Genomic DNA, 17,417 nt, shown 5'->3' on the forward strand with positions numbered 1-17,417 from the left:
TTATTTTTTTTATTTATTTATTTTTTTAAATCTTCTTGCCTCCTCCAATCTCGCATCAGTTTTTCAGACGAATCGAATTTTGTTGCAGCAGCTCAGTTACCAAATTTTTTTTTTTTTTGCTACTTCAACGACTTTTAAAACCATCTTTATATTTTCTTCTGATCAAACGCTCCATCGTAGATAAGGGATGTCCTTACGATAAAGGTGTATGAGGGTGTGAGATACCCAAACTATTACAGTTTTGTGTTTTTTGTATTACCGTGTGGTCATGTAGGCTAAATAGAGAGAGAGAGAGGTTAGGAGCACGCCCTGATACAGCGCATTGCCGCACCCACATAGAAAAAAAGGCTGTGTGCTCCGTGGTTACTCTCTCAGGTGGGCGTTAGCATATCATAATCCCTTGTACCAATAGTGTAAGTCATCCGCATTCGACTTATATGACCGACATTATAAAATACCAGAAATTATACTGTAAAATCAAGTCCAGACTTATCCGCGGGAGAACTTATCTGCAAGTATATATGGTAAATGGGTTGTCTGAAATAAAATTCACAGTTCTAAAAAAATAAAATGAATATATTTATGAAGAAGATGGACTCTTAACATATTTAAAAAGTTTACAAATAAAATAGCCTAATTTGCTTTTTAAGCTAAGTTTTACTAAGCAGTGAGGTAATGTTGTAATTTACTAATATGAAAATCTCTGTATTTTCTAAGGCAACCTTTTCCTATTCGAAATCAACATGTGACCTGCTGTACTAAACAAAAGCGTGCTTTCTTTTCACACTTGCACAAGGTGTGGCCATTTTAAAGGACTAAAATCATTAAAAAAAAACTTCTGCCTTAATTTCAGTGGAGCATGCTGGTTGTCATTTATTTATTTCTCCATTGCAGTTGCAGCCTTCAGGCTACTTTTTTTCATTCAGATGGGGTTGAGCTCTTGAACTGAAGACAGGACTCTTGATCAGTGAATGAGAGGAGAGTTTGATCTTCAGATCAAAAGCTTGATCTTATTTGAATATGCTTCCTGTCCATCTACTACTCTGTTTTTCTGAAGGTATTTATTCAAAAATAGTTTAGTGAAATACATGTATTTGGATATTGTGAACATACAACTGGGTAAGTGACTTGTGGATTATGCAACATGAATAACTGAAGATTTTTTCCCCATAGATGTTTAATATTGTTTGCTGTTATTTAGTATTGGTCCACTGTGAACCCCTTTTGAAGTTTGTTGAATCATTCACTTAATCTCCATTCTCCATGAAGAGATGAGGTTGAAAATTTGTCTTTGCTATCACTAAAAATAATATGGTGTAACTAGCAGGTTAAAAAAATTAAGGTAATCATTTTAAACTCTATTATTGGAATATATAGTCAGTGTAGTACAAAGGTGCAATAATCAGATTTATTGTCATGCAACTGTAAGAGAATGGGTTTGAATCCTGGGCCAGTCACTGTTTCATTTTATGCATTCTTCCTATGTCTCTGTGTTTTTGTTCCTACATTCCAAAGATGTGTGTGTTAATGTGACTACTGAGCTTTCTCCTACCTTTTTGATAAATACTGTAGTATAAAAATAATGTGCTTGATTTAAATGGTTGAATTTATTTTGTCTTTTTTTAATATTTCATTTTTTCAGCTCAAAAAAGAGTGTCCTATATTACTTATTAACACACTGTTTTTTTTTTTTTTTTATCTCCTCATTTGCAATCTTTAATGTAGTCCAACAAAGTCAGAATTCATTCGTGCAAAGTACCAGATGCTGGCTTTTGTTCACAAGTTGCCATGCCGTGATGATGATGGTGTGACTACAAAGGATCTGAGCAAGGTGAGCTAAAGTTGGGCTTAGTTCCTAGTGTTGGCATGGTTTTTAATTGTGAACTGTCTAGCAGAATTTATAAATAAGCAGAATATATTTTTTGCTTTATCATTACCAGCAACTGCACTCTAGTGTTCGGACTGGCAATTTGGAAACCTGCCTGCGGTTGCTTTCTCTTGGTGCTCAAGCCAATTTTTTCCATCCGGTAAGAAGAATGAAGAAAAAAAATCCTCTTCAGTGCTGTGTTGTGAATTCTTTATTTCTTGCTTGCAATAAGATAAGAATTTGGGAAGGAATGGATACTCCAATATGTCAAACCTTTGGCTTTTTTTTGTTCTATGGATCTCCATTTCTTACTTTTAGACCTGTAGTTTTTCATAGTTTTTGCAGTTTGTTTCCTTTCTAGTGTTTATCAGATTATACCTCCGATGGCACCTGCAAATAATAAAGCAAATGTGATCTAGACTATTAAGTGCAGCAAAGGTTTGAAAATCGATAGAATGGTATTTTGTAAATGTAGTTCTACTTCTAAATTATACAGGAAAAAGGAACCACGCCTCTTCATGTGGCTGCCAAAGCTGGTCAGGTTTTACAAGCAGAATTGCTTGTAGTATATGGAGCGGACCCTGGTGCACCAGATATTAATGGTAGAACCCCAATGGATTATGCCAGGTAACACCCCAAGTATGCTTTGAAAGCTTTTGCATGTTCACTTATCTCGTATATGGATGCCAATTTTGATTTTTAAATTTTGAATCATGATAGGCAGGCTGTTCATGTGGATTTGGCTGAAAGACTTGTTGAGTGCCAGTATGAGCTTACAGACAGGCTTGCTTTTTACCTTTGTGGGCGTCGCCCGGGTAAGTTTTCCTGAATGTTTTAATATACAGTGCTATATAAAAGTTCCGGTATCCTTCTGAAGTTGCATGATAATTTGCTCTTTTTGCCATTTTTACTAGAGAAATGTAGACAAGGGGATGTTTTTCAGACCAAAAATCTCAGTGTAGCATTATTGAGTTGTATGAAATAAAATGTAAAAAATCAGATGTGTAAAAGTTTGGACACCCTTTTAATTGCATTAATTTGAAGACCTGTAGTCATTTAATGCTGACAGGTTGCAGCCCAAAATTGCTTTGATTAGCCCATTAGACCTTAAACTACAAAGATAGATGCAACCAATCATGAAAAAGGTTACTTAACAGGTAATTGCTAGTTGTGCTTGTCCTTGGTTTTCTCTTAGAGAGTGGCAACATGGGAACCTCTAAAGAACTCTTTACTGACCTAACAATTAAGATAATTCGTCGTTATGAATTAGGAGAAGGAAAACAAGAAATTATCACAATGGTTTGGACTCTCCTTCTCCACACTCAGAAATATAGTTAGGAAATGGAAGGCTACAGGAACAGTCCTTGTGAAGGAAAGATGTGGTAGGCCAAAAAATATCTGAAAGGCACAGCCAAAGGCTGGTTAGAATGGTAAGGTGACTAAGGTAGAGTTATTTGATCACAACCAGAGGCACTTAGCATTGCGAAAAAAAACACACAGCATTCCAAGAGAACAACTTGCTGCCTACTGTAAAATTTAGCCTGGGGACTGGGGTGGCCATTCCAGAACATCATTGAAAATGTATGTATTCATTTGGAGCAGGCTGTCCATGCTTGGAAGTAATCAAACCTGACTGAACTGGAGGCATTTTGTATGGAAGAATGGTCCAAAATACCACCAGCCAGAATTGAGGGACTTGTCAGTTGCTGTAGGAGGTGTCTCCATGCTGTTATTTCAGCAAAAGGAGGCTGTACTAAATATTGATGGGATTATTCCTTTGGGGTGCCCAAATTTATGCACTCTGCCTATTTTTGTTTAAATGCACGTTAATTTGGTTCTGTTGGTCCAATAAATATTTCACTACTGAGTTGTTGCTGTTTCCATAACGTATAAAATATGTTAAAATGAAGTTGCTGTCTCAAAAGCTTAGCAAGGTATAAGTTAATACTGTAATTTGTATCAGGGGACCCCAAGCTTTTACATAGCACTGTATTACTCTGAAATTGGACCTAGTATACTAGTATATATATGCATGATATTATTGAAATTTACATATAATAGCGGTTACTTTGTTTTTTGTTTTTCCTTTTAGATCATAAAAATGGGCATTATATAATCCCTCAGATGGCTGACAGGTAAATTTACATCAAACATTTAAGTGTTAATAAGAGTTGATATAGATATATATAGATGTAGAGCTATATAATACATTTAGATATATATATATATATATTTTTTTTAAAATAATTATTGAATAACACATTGGATGACTACATTTACTATTCTTTAAATGTGTGTGCCTAATGTCCGAAACTGTTTACAAAAAGAATTTTGAGAGTATGAAAGCACATTCACAGATGAAATTGTTCCTAAAACATATGTCTATTTTGGTTGAAATCGTAATAGTCATATTTGAATGTTTAATTGAATTATTTTGCCGCCAGTGCCCTCTGATTTTTTTCTATGTACATTTCTTCTATGCTGAAAAAGAATACATTGTGGCTGTTTTCACTCTAAACTGCTTATCTCTATCTTTATAGCTATTTCTCACTTCCACTTTACTCTTGAATATTTCTACATTTTATTCTTTGTTTTCATTCATCGGATAAATATCTTCCTGTTATAAATATATTGGTTGTATGCTTTAGTAGGATAAGTATTCTGTTTCACTTAAAATGTTAATTTATAATTCTGACAAAGACCACTATCATTTGCCACAGTTGCAGTGTTGAAATAGGAATCTTAATCTGAATTATTACAAATGTATTTTACATGAATACATAACTGGTTTTATCACCTTCAAGTCTCATTTGTAGGGGGAAGAAGCTGCTTTATTACAAAGAAAATCTGTTAGCATTAGTCACTTCTGGATGAGTGTATTTTTATGTTTTCAAATATGTCATATGTGTTTTTTCACTAAAGATTATGCCAAAACTCTTAAGATGTGATATTTAATCAAGATGATAACACTGATGAATGAGAAATTAGCCTTTTTTTCTTGTTATCCTTATAATTAAAGAATCTTAAAATCAATTGTATCATGTTTTCCTTATCCATATAGCATCAAATATTTTCATACGGACACCTTGATAAACTGATTTAACATTGACATAGTTAAGCCTGTGAAATATCTTTAAATATCTTGTTTTCAACATGTACTTTGCGGGAGGATTTTGCTAGTATGGGGTAGGGGAGATATCTTATATAATCTGATGTGCTCTCTTAGCCCACAAGTGGGAGCTATAATTCTGTTCTTCACTGTTCTAAAATTTTCAGCTGCTGTTTAGAAAATCATTTTGACCTTTGTCAGCCTTGTAATTAGACTTTATTTTGAATCGATGTGAAATAATTATAACAGACAAAGCTGTTTGTTTTGACCTGGTATGTGGCAGGGTTATTTTTCAAACCTAGAACATTATGTTCCTTTTTCAGTTTGCTCTATTTAGGTCAAATAACCTATCATATTTAGATATTGATAGATTACCTGTTGGGAATATTGTGATGTAATAGTGATTGACTTTAAGGTAAAAATAGGATGTGTTTCAGTGTAACTAAAAAAAATTTGCTTTGCTTTGGGTACAGAGTTAATATTGAAGCCTTGCTAATGATTGGACCGAGAGCACCTTTATCTTTCCAAATGGAGAAATTGAGCTTGTTACAAAAGCAGAATCAAAAAATAAATATAGGGTGAGCCAAAAAGAAGTACCACATTTTAAACGTTTATTGTACAAAAATGCTACAATATAAAATAAATTTCATAACAACACAAGGATATACAAAATATTGATACAGTATTTTGATATTTTTCACTGTGTTTTAAAAATGTTGTCCTCAAGGTGGTGGCAATCATACACTCATAGAGATGGTTTCTTAACACTCGCATGACTTGTTTGGTCATCTCAAGGGGGGAATAGTGGCAATTTCATGGCGAATAGCATCCTTGAGGGCTTAAAGGTTTTGAAGTCAGTGTGTGTATACCTTTGACTTGAGATAGCACCACAAGAAGAAAATGCACGGAACGAGATCAGGTGAACGTGAAAGCCACTCAACTTCACTACACAGGGAGATTAGCTGCCCCGGAAACATCTCCCACATAACTTGCGTGGATCTCTGCACCATATGAGCTGTTGCTCCATCCTGTTGAAACCAGGCACCCACTACATCCATTTCTTCCAGTTGGGGCCACAAAAAGTTCCCTGGCATTTCAGTATAGTGTTCTGAAGTGGTGGTGACTGTTTCTTCCCCCTCCTCAAAAAGTGACGGCCTACAATGCCACCAAACTGTAACACACTCACTTTGCAGGGATCTCTGATGAAGTTCACAAGGTTTGGTTTCAGCCCAATAGCGAACATTTTGCTCGTTTACACAACCATTCAAATGGAAATAACAACAACATTTATTTATATAGCACATTTTCATACAAAAAAATGTAGCTCAAAGTGCTTTACAAAATGAAGAATAGAAAAATAGAAGACACAATAAATAATAAAAATAAGTCAACATTAATTAACATAGAATAAGTAAGGTCCGATGGCCAGGGTGGACAGAAAAAACTCCAGACGGCTGGAGAAAAAAAATAAAATCTGCAGGGATTCCAGACCAAGAGACCGCTCAGTCCCCTCTGGGCAATCTACCTAACATAAGTGAAACAGTCCTCTTTGTATTTAGGGTTCTCATGGAAGGACTTGATGATGATGGTCACGTAGACTTCTGGCTTTCAGTCCATAAATGTTGGAGCATCAGCGCCGCCACCACAAAGAAACCAGAAAAAGAAACAGAAGAGAGAGTAGGGGTCAGTACAGATTTTAGAGCCGCTATGAATGGTTATTATGATGAATTGAACAAATGTGACTCGCTGCTGCACATGACAATGGCTTCTCGATGAACATTTTGCAGAATGTTTGTGCACAACTCTATGGCTCTCCCAGTCTCTCTCTGCGAGTTCCTGCACTGCCATCATTTTGTACAGATGGAAATTAAGGTCCCCTTGCAAAATCCTCCTCAAAGACATGTTGGAAGTGCCTAAGGCAAAAGCATGTTTGCACGGTGAATGTCTAGGAGACTGCAAAATTGATGTTACAGCTTGGATGTTTTTTTTAATTAGCTTGTTGTTTTGGTGGGCTTCTCTTGAGGTGATGTTACCGGCCCAGCACACCACATCACAGCAGAGAAAATCACTCCATCACAAATTTAAACAACATGTAAATGATCCTGCTTACACGCATTAAAGGAGTGTAGTCACCTAAAAAAATAAATTAATAAAGTTTGTTCTGCCCTTCATATTCCCTAAATGTTATGAGGCGAGTCCAGTCTGTTGTTATTGTGAACCTTCAATTGCATCACCTCCAAATTTACTTTCTGAATACTGACTGGAAGTAGAGGATTTGTTGATGTAGCAAAAATCAGCAAGTTCTTTGGTTTTTCTGATGTTAAGCTGCAGATAATTCTTTTTGCACCAAAATAACAAAGTTCTCCACCTGACTCTCATAGTCTGTCTCATCCTATAAGTACAGAATCGTCTAAGAATTACTGCAAATGATATGACCTGGTGTTATATTTGTAGTCCAAGTTGTACAGAGTGAAGCGAAAAGGAGACGGGAAAGTTCGTGGAGTGTTGCTCACATCTGCCTCAGAGACACAGTCCCTGAGCCTCACAAGCTGTGATCCTCCAGACAGATAGTCCATTAACCAGAACAGCACAGGCTCATCAACCTGCATATCCTTGAACGTGTGCCATTACCAGAGGTAGATTGAAGGCAGTGGAGAAATCAAAAAACATAATCTTCAAACATATTGTCTAGATCTGAATTAGCCTTGCAGAGCAGATAGGTAACTGGATCTTCCACTGCAACCTTTGTGTGTACAAGTGGTCTTTTACAAAAGGATTTGTGTAGTTCTGGACTAGCCTGTCAAAGGTGTTCATGATGTGGGATGTAAGGACCATTGGTATACAGTCATTAGATGAAGAAGCACAATGCGGGATGTTTTTCCATAGCAGTGGTACTTTCTGGAGCCTTCATGACAGACTGAACGGGAAGTAGAGGATGCTATAAAGTTGGAAATCACACCCCTTAAAGAACTTGAAGACTGGCTCCATGCAATCTCCTAGCTTTTATTGTGTGTAGTCTCATCAGTTGTGTCCTCACTTGGTCATCAGTTATGGCCAAACCATACTGATGGTCAGAGGCAGGAACTGTTGATGCGTTAAGAATGGTGTTGGGAGGAGCTGGCCATTGGAGGAGGGTAATGGTGGAAGGAGAGAGAATCTTAACTAAAAAAATAAATAAAAATTGGTTCAGTATTTAGTCCACATTCCCTTCTACCACCTGAGCCCCGGAGTGTTTGAGTCTAGTAATTATGTCCAATCAACTACTAACGTTTTTCATGTTGTTCCGAGTTAGTTTTCTGTTTCAGCTATGCATACTCCATTCTCCTTACACAGCTTTTTCTTAAGCATTCCCTGCATGCCCTTTAGGGCTGCTTTGTCACCAGATTTGAATGCTTACTCCTTGTCATTCAGGAGACTTTTTAGCTCTTTATTAGTCCAGGCCTTGTTATTTGGAAAATTGTACACTGTTTGACACAGAACTTAATATAGTCTGTGATGCAGATTTGATCTGAATGCCTTAGAAAAAAATAATCACTTTTTCAGGTCAGGCATGTCTTTATTTTTTTTTTTTTGACTGAGCAATCTGGTGTGATGGTGCTGGAAAGCTATTTTTGTCTGCACATACGAAGGCTTTTTAAAATAGCAACCTCTTTCACAACAGTACTTGGCATTTTTCTAGAGGAGTGCTTTCAAAACATTATCCATAGCAAACACCGAGGTCTTCTGTGCACCCCAGCATAATAGCTTTGTGCATTTAAATATGCATTTAAAGTTTAAAAGGAGAGTAGACAGGAAAAGAAGCCATGTTTTTATTTGGACACCAGTTTTTTGATGAAAGATTTTCTACAGTTATTGATTTGTATATACTGTAACTAGTGAGTTTTTTGCAGTTTTTTTGTTGTTAGGTCAAATAGGACACAAGATCTTTACCAAGCATTTCTGAACTTTCTGCATTTTCATTTTTTTACAATACCACTTTTGTGATTTTTCTTTTGTTGTAATGGCTTTAATCTCACAATTTTAAATAGTCTTTTCAAAGTCAGCAGTACTAATTTAGCCACTTCAGTCAACATGTTGTCCGTGACTTAAGGTAGCTTTCAGGTTGATTCACAATGCCTGAAACAGGAAGGTATGATGGAAAATATATATTCAGGTTGCTTGTATTACATCTTTTCTGTAACTGTTTAAAAAAAAAAAAAAAAAAACAAAACTCTTGCACTTAACGTGTGTTCTGTACTATGAAGTATCAAGTTGGATTGGACGGAGTCCTGCACACCCAATGTGTTGCACATACATTTTTTTTTATTTGTGTACTGTGATCCATATTGCTTTCTCTGCCATAACATCTCCTTGTGTGCAAAGAGAGTCCTGTATGTGTAGTAGGATTTGTTTTAGGGTGTCAGTCATTTGGAGGCAGCAAATTTCACTTGCTTATTTTAAGGAACTGAGCAAGAGTCCTGTGTTGCGGAGGTGCCACGACCAAAACAGTAACTATATAAAAAGCATATACAATACATACAAAGTATATACAACACTGCAAATATTTATTTGAATAATACACTTAATTTTAATTTGCATCTGTATTGCAGATTTGTTTTAATATTGATAGTTCAAGTTCAACCTGAAAATTTAAACCAAATTAACTTGGACACTCCTCAAGCTGCAGTGCTTTATTTTAAAGAATGCTTTGCCTTTTGTTGTTTACATGATCTCTGTCAGATCTTGTGAAATTATATTTCTAAATAGTTGTCTATTTAATGAAATATATTCTTTGTCATTTTCTGAACTCTCAGAATTAACTGTCTTATTTAGTTATAATGTATTTAATAGAGTCAATTGAGGCAATTTGTGTGACATACTTCACAAAGTTTAATTCTGAATCCAGTTCATAGTTTGAAATAAATATTGTAGACAGTAAGTTTCAGTTTTTACAAATTATCGAATTTGAAATTGTTTTAATCTGTTTTGTTCCATAATAAGCCTGTCGTCTTTTGCCTATTATCTTGTAGTTTCTGTGGAAGAATAATAGTAAATATAGAAGTGTGATGTTTAAAAAATTGAGAAGGGAGGTCCATAGCAAACAAAAAAAAGTTCTTTAAATGCAAATCATATGTCTATATTACTGATTCAGTTTATTGACTTTAGTTGTGCATTTTTACAGCTATTACCTCCTTGTGAACACGTCTGATTGAATTGAATTTGTTTTCCTTTATTTAATGTAAATATATGTGATGTCAAAGTTGCAGAGGGCTTCAAGGATATATTTAAATAATATTTTAATTGTCTTTTGACTACAATTTTTCCAGTATATACTTCTCACTGCTGGAGAAAAATTAATGTGGCTATAAATGGGGTTTCTAAAGTTTCATTTTTTAATTTATTGTTATGTATACATATATAAATAAGCAAATATTCATTTTGGTCTTTATTTTTTTATTTAAAAAAGATCACACTTAAAATGTATGGTTTAGAAAACTTAAGCTGACAGAAGTTTGGCACTGACACGCTGTGATTTCTTCTGCTGCATTATGAACATTCAGGCCTTAGAATTCTAGAGTGTGCCATGTATGACTCATTCTGTACTGGTGTGGTTTGTAATTAAAGCAAATCTAGTGTGTCCTTCTATTTCGTAAGATTTTATTTTCACCCTAGACTTGCTTTCTCAGCTTTTATTTTATATAATGCTTTTCAATACTGAGCATCTTGCCAAGGTGGTGTCTCACAAAATGTTTTTATATTTAATTCAACTGTGGAGTATAGGCCAGCTGAGTGACTTCCTCAAGATCACAGTCCCTCCCTTAATCTGTACATCTCTAAGATACTGAAATTAGTGTAAAAATAAACTAATTTAAAAAGTAAGTGGGGGGGTTAATTGTAATGAGATATATATATATATATATATATAGATATAGATATAGATATAGATATAGATAGATATATATAGATATAGAAATTTGTGTATATATGTATGTGTATATATGTATGTGTATATATATATATATATATATATATATATATATATATATATATATATATATATATATATATATATATATATATATATATATATATATATATATATATATATATATATATAATCTAATGCGCAAAAACACAATCAGAAAAGGAGGTTGGCAACATTAGGATTTTGTAATTCAGGGACATCTCACTCTCTGTCATTCCTACTCATTCCTTTCCTATTCTCTCTACTTTGCTGCATTGGAGACAGAGCTCGACCAAAGTGCCCGACTCAGAGGTATCTCTTTTGCTTGATTCTCCTTCCTATCATCTTTATGTGTACATATTTGTTTCACTTTAGACCCTAACCAATTTCCTTTTTTTTCACAGCTCATTTTCAAAGATTACAGCAGTTTTTCCCACTTAGAATACTGACATAAGACTGCAGATCTGTATTATCTCGGCAGAAATTTGCAGTCAGAATGATTTGAAAAGCATAGCCTCTTTAATAGAAAACATAGCCATATATTGCATGATGCCATTCATCCTGTAATCTTAATATCAAATGTATAAAAAAGTTAAATGCCAAGCTAAAAGGATTAGTATTTTTAAACCTGGAAGTTACAAAAGTAAATAACTAAATTAAGTAAAAATCAGCATTTTGTCTTGAAACAGGAATATGCTATTGCACATTTGCCATTGACCCACATGCCTATTATTTTAGTTCTTAAATATTGTGATGGCTCAGTAGGTTTCCATTTTGTATAAACGTTTTTATCTGCTTGAAATAAACAGGTTAACAAATAAGATTTACAATATTATGGGAAATCAGAAAAATATATTAAATAGTATATTTTAACATGTTTTTTTATGGGTGAAAGGTTGCAAGTTTCTTTTTGTGCATAAGATAGACTGTTTGTATTTTACCTACTATGGCAGAACTTGACTGAGGATTGGGAAATGCACATCTCATTTTAACTGTGTAAAAGTACCGATGCAATACAGCACTTTAGTGATAATGCCATTATATTTCATGTTTTTGCATCTTTTTTCCCCTCTTTTTCCTTTATTGTTCTTGACAGTTTGGACCTTTCTGAGCTGGCAAAGGCAGCTAAGAAGAAGCTACAAGGGGTGAGTCGATGATGTGATTTAAAGGACAGAGCTGGGATCTAGTCAAAGCACTTATTGCATGTTTCAATGTGCATTTCATGGTTACAAATCAAGTTTTTGCGTTAGATTTTGCAGGTTTTCATTTAAGTTTTAAATGTACTGTATTTAATACGCTTTTCACATTTAGTTTCCTTGCCGTTTTTGTCCCACATCTCAATGCAGCTTGCTTTGTTTTTGATGTTCACTTAAATGTTCCAAACTGACATAATACATACAGTATATGTATGGAGTACCTTTCTCATGTGCGTAAAAGTATATGTCTGTAATATTTTACAGATGTTTTGCCATTTTTGTTACAGGCCGGTGAGACGGGTCTAAATTGGTTACCTTGTGATGAAACGTCAAGGTGGTTAATTTGTTTAAAACATGTACAACAGAAAACACTTCAGTCATATAGTTTCCATGTGCGTGAAGAAAGTCCTCTTATTGCTTGAAATAAGGCTTTCAAGATGAATTTTAAAAATAAACTATTTTTGCTTGGTTATGTTTGATAGTTAAACAATCCATTTAAAGAGCTGCCATGTTTATCGCACAGGTTTTTTTTTTCTTTTTCTTTATTAGATATTCAAATAACAAATTTGCAGGTTTTTTTTTTTTTTTTTTTTAAATAAGCTTTTAGACTCAAGGTGAAACAACAGCTGTTCTAGAGATCTGGAATGACTCATCTATACAAAAACAGATTGCACGAGAAACACAAATATATTTCACAGCAGCCTCATCAGACATGATTCATTTAGAAGTTAAGAAAATCATAATATTATACATTCAATGAAATTTTTTTTTTCACTTACCAAATATATTTTTAGTGGAAAGATTTTGATTCTTTTAAGTCTGTCTGGTGGAAAAACCCTGCCATATTGGGTCTTAAGATTGTTGAATATATTTTTGTCTTACACAGCAAAGTTTTGTGTGTAGTAAGATTCTTTCACAATTGACAATCTTATTCTTTTTATCTTGCGTTCTTTCATTCCATTGTTTATGCTTTTTGTCTCTTATTATTTCATCTCTCACAGCTTAGTAATCGTCTGTTTGAGGAACTTGCGATGGATGTATATGATGAAGTAGATAGGCGAGAGAATGACGCTGGTGAGTTTTCCATCATTGTGACGTGTCTTGTAAATAGAGTTGCAGAGTTTCTTCTTAAATGAGAATACATACATCAAATTTTTTGTCTAAAATAATTCAAGAAGTTCAAGCTAAAAGCTTAAAACCTCTTTAAAAGAGAAAACTGCACACTTCCTTTAACCTCCATCCAGTCCAAAAAGTATTATGTAGTCTGAAAAATAGAGCTGTCATAGCTATAGTTAATGGTTGATTCACTTCAGCTTTGTTTGATTTGTATAATTTGCTGTAGTAGTGTTTACTATGAAATACATTTTATCAAGTTATTTATGTTAAAAAGAGCAGGAAAAAAGCATTGATGGATTAATTTGAGAGCAAGACAGTGATGTTGCCAAGGATGATACGGTAACAGGAAGAGGGTACAGGTAAAGGTTTTAATTTTGTATGAACAGCTTCCCTTTTTCCTCTGGGGCCTTAACTAATGTGAGACTACCTTGGTTCATATTACTGTTTCATTTCTTGCAGTAGCAGGGACACTGATAAAGTTAAGAGCTAAGGTGGGCAACATCAGAAGTTTCATCTGTGGTCTTCTCATTCAATATAATTATTGGTTTAAAGTTGAATAGCTAAAGCCACCATGCAGCTGCATTGTGTGGTGAGTCACAGTAATTCAGATACGATCACATATCGGCAATAAATCGCACATTTTTTTTTTTCTCAACATTGTGTGTGTGTTAGTCTGTTAGTGTACTATAATATATGTGCAAAATACTTTGTTTTCAAATAAATATCTATTATATAGATCATTACACTCCTCACATTGTTTTGATAGCCTTTCCCTTCAATGCCAGAGAGGATACTTTAGAAATCAGAATGGCAGGGGGCAGCTCCTGGAATATTTTCTATGCAACTGTCACCCTTATTGTCACTTCTGGGTTGGCACTTCCATCGGCACACAACATATCATCTAAGTAGGAGAACTTCCCTACTTAACTCAAAACAACTTTACTGTCACTATCTTAATGTACACTTACTATATCAGCATTTTGTTCCCACTTTGCACACTATGTACAAACAAAGACCACACTTGCTGCCTACAGACTACACTTCACACAGAAAATCCATTCTGAATCTGAACACGATCACACAACTTTTTAATCAAACATAAAACAAGAATGAAACACACTATTCACTGATAAACCACAGAAATAGAAATATAACTATAATGCTGTTGGAATTAGGGAAGGGCTGCATTAGTGTCCATCTACAAAGGAAAAAAGATAAAGGTTATTCCCACACTGAAAAAAACAAAGGAACACAATGTCTTAGATGTGTAGTTTTTATCACATGCACCCACAACTGGTGAAAACTACACATTTGACACATTGTGTCTATCAAATACTTTTCATCGTGGGGTTAACCGTAACCTTGTTTCTAATACAGTAAATAAAACATATTTAATAAATGCAAATGAAATTAGGCAAATTGGGATGAAGGTAACACTCAAAAATCCATTTTGCTTAAAGATGAATGTAAAGCCTTTGGTATTGTCAGACTTTGAATGCACTGGAAACGAGTTGCCCGATTTCTTTTAACTTGAACAATATGGCTGAACATGTACAAAGAAAACCTTAATCATTGTTTACTTGAAAGAACATAATGTGTAGTCTGATCAACTCAAATGCCGTTTCAGGGGTGGTCTTGAACATTCATAGAAAAGAATGTCATTCCTTTGAGTAAATCAAATAAGGTGTCACTGACACTTCTCCAGACTTGGAAGTATATATCATTTGCCAAACCTATATGTACATTAAGTAGTTATAAATGAATGAATGAGAATAACACTATACTATTATGTGCTGCCTCTCCAAACAAAATTTTTTAGAGAAACTTTAAAATATAGAAACAATATGTGCATTTCCCTGACAAGAAGAGAACTGGATGAGTTAACTACCACACAAAATACAATCAAAGCTAGCTTGTTTAAAACAAAAGCTCAAGAAGTTTATCATCAAACGTTGTTCTTGTATCCTTTTCATGCAGAATAAGGTGTATTACTAGAAACTCTGGTCCTATATGGTCCTCTTTGGAAACACCTCTTACAAAACACTTCTCCCCAGGTCACTTCACAGAGATTACTTCAGTGTCCTTCCCCCTGTGCTGATGTTACTGCAAATCTTTTCCTGACTTTTCTAACAGACATGGCTTATGATTGATTGATTTTATTTGCTTATTTATTTGAAATAAAACATGCTGGGTTCTTGCGTGGCCGATCTTTTCTGAGAATAATGTGGCAGAGGAGCCCTGCACCTCCAATTCTTTAATTGTAAATGACCATCTACTGTATTTGGAGTGAATGACTTGCAAAGATGTCAAATTTTGATTCATTGGTCCACAAGACTTTCTTCCAGTCTGCAGTAGTCCACAGTCAGTATTTCAAGGCCTTATTTTGTCCTTTTAGAAATTGCTTTCTTACTGCCGCTCACTCTGTCAAACCTACAGAACAAAGTCTCCTCTTCACAGTGAAAACTGAGACTTGCTTTTTTTGACCACGATTAAACTGTGCTTGAAGATATTGTTCTGTGAGCTGGTGACCCTCAGAAACTTGTCTTCTGATTGGGTTGTTCCCAGTTGCCTCTGGATTGTGTACTGTACTCATTGACATTTTTATTTTTTTTTATTTTTGCAGTTTATCTAAATGAAAGACCTACACTTCTAAGGGTGGTAATGCCCTGTCTTATTTAATTTGTTAATTGCCGTATTTGTGCCATTATCACTGGAATTTACAACTTTCTAGGGTGTAGTAACACAGTCTTTTCCAACTCTGCTTTAAGACATGAAGAGGGGTTTTAAGTAGTCAACAGAAGTTAGGACACCTGTGCAAATTTTTTGCTTCAATTTGCACGGCTTAATTTACTTTAGTGGCTGCAAAAGATTTGTAGGTTGTAACCTATTAGTTGTTCCCTGAAGAAGGACCTTTTGTAATATTCTGAAATTTCCTTTTTTTCAGTTGTTACTATCTTAAACTTTAAATTTAAACCTCTGGCAATTTACTGCTTACCTTTTCATCAGTTGAAGTCTTTCATTGCCTTTCAATTGATTAAATTTGAAGGAAAACTGGACAAGCTGAGTTGTTCTAAATCTTTTGACAGAGGGAGAGAGAGAGTGAGAGTGTGTGTGTGTGTATATTAAACATTATCTTAATTTCCAATTGCCAATATTTTTTGGAGATTGGGGCTTTGCTTTATTGATTTACAGAATGTGAACTGCATGCAAATATATTCATTGCATCATTGTGAATTATGGATTATACTGAGAATTTGCTGTTGTGTGTTATCTGTGTGTGAAATTTGATTAGTTTAGGATGGGTAGTAGTTTTTCCAGCTTTTTTCGTTTAGTTCGCCCCCCACAAACCAATCCCCCCCACCCCCGCCAGTTATCTACCCAGGAGCCAAGACAGGTAGTGAATGAAGAAGTGTTTGCATCTTGACAGTAGGACAGTAAGTAGATTATTAGCCAGCTTTGTTTCTGTTAGTATTTATTGAGAAAGTTGGTTTCCCAGTAAGGAAAGGTGTAAAGGATTGCTATTTGACTTATGTACATTTTATGAATTCTGACAAGCATTGGCACTAAAAGGAAGGTAAGAGAAAAGGACACATTTAAAAAGAAAGATATTCAAGCAATTATAATATTTATCATTGATATAATGGAAAGTCAAGTAGAGATATATAGATATGTCAGTCACAAAAGGAAAAAAGCATTTAGAAGTAAGAGCGTCTTAAACTGTTAATACAGGGGTTAAATAGGATCAGTAAGTATTAAACAGGTGTTGTAATTTGCTCAACACTGTTAGTCTTAATTTTGAAAGGGCCTCACTGTCACCTAAACAAAATTTTAATCATGAGACCAGTACAATGCACATCCTGTATGATGCTGTACTTTTTAGGGACAGGCTTTGTCGAAGTCTGTTTCGAGGATTCTTTCTTCTGTAGGAGATGCCAGCTGATCCAGGACCTCAAACTCAGGATTGCTGAAGTTAAGGAGGTGATGGATACCCTGCATTAATGTGTTCACCCAAAGTGGCACAGGAGGAGACTCCAGATCAGAGAAGTAAAAAATTGAATCACAATTCTGTGTAAGCACAAGGCAAGAGGGGCACACTGTCCCGAGGCATCAACCCCAGAATTTGAAGTTTCTAGTTCTTTTCAAGACGTTGCAGTGCTGGATGGTAGTTCTGAACATTCTCAGGTG

At 34.8% G+C, this 17,417-nt stretch overlaps 1 protein-coding gene across 5 annotated transcripts in view; it reads left to right on the plus strand.

Annotated features, from left to right (window-relative positions):
- git1 (G protein-coupled receptor kinase interacting ArfGAP 1) overlaps window positions 1-17,417 on the plus strand; it is a 100,966-nt gene that overhangs the window by 61,366 nt on the left and 22,183 nt on the right. For 4 of the 5 annotated variants that reach the window (XM_039757185.1, XM_039757186.1, XM_039757183.1 and 1 more), the window contains 8 exons: window positions 1,726-1,831; window positions 1,941-2,027; window positions 2,364-2,494; window positions 2,588-2,682; window positions 3,960-4,002; window positions 11,206-11,232; window positions 12,017-12,065; window positions 13,118-13,190. In XM_039757185.1, the coding sequence (XP_039613119.1) occupies window positions 1,726-1,831; window positions 1,941-2,027; window positions 2,364-2,494; window positions 2,588-2,682; window positions 3,960-4,002; window positions 11,206-11,232; window positions 12,017-12,065; window positions 13,118-13,190 (611 nt within the window). The remainder of the gene's footprint in view (window positions 1-1,725; window positions 1,832-1,940; window positions 2,028-2,363; window positions 2,495-2,587; window positions 2,683-3,959; window positions 4,003-11,205; window positions 11,233-12,016; window positions 12,066-13,117; window positions 13,191-17,417) is intronic. The other variant, XM_039757187.1, reaches the window with a different exon arrangement.

This window comes from Polypterus senegalus, chromosome 6, assembly GCF_016835505.1.
Source record: "Polypterus senegalus isolate Bchr_013 chromosome 6, ASM1683550v1, whole genome shotgun sequence".
Taxonomy (NCBI): Eukaryota; Metazoa; Chordata; class Cladistia; order Polypteriformes; family Polypteridae; genus Polypterus; species Polypterus senegalus.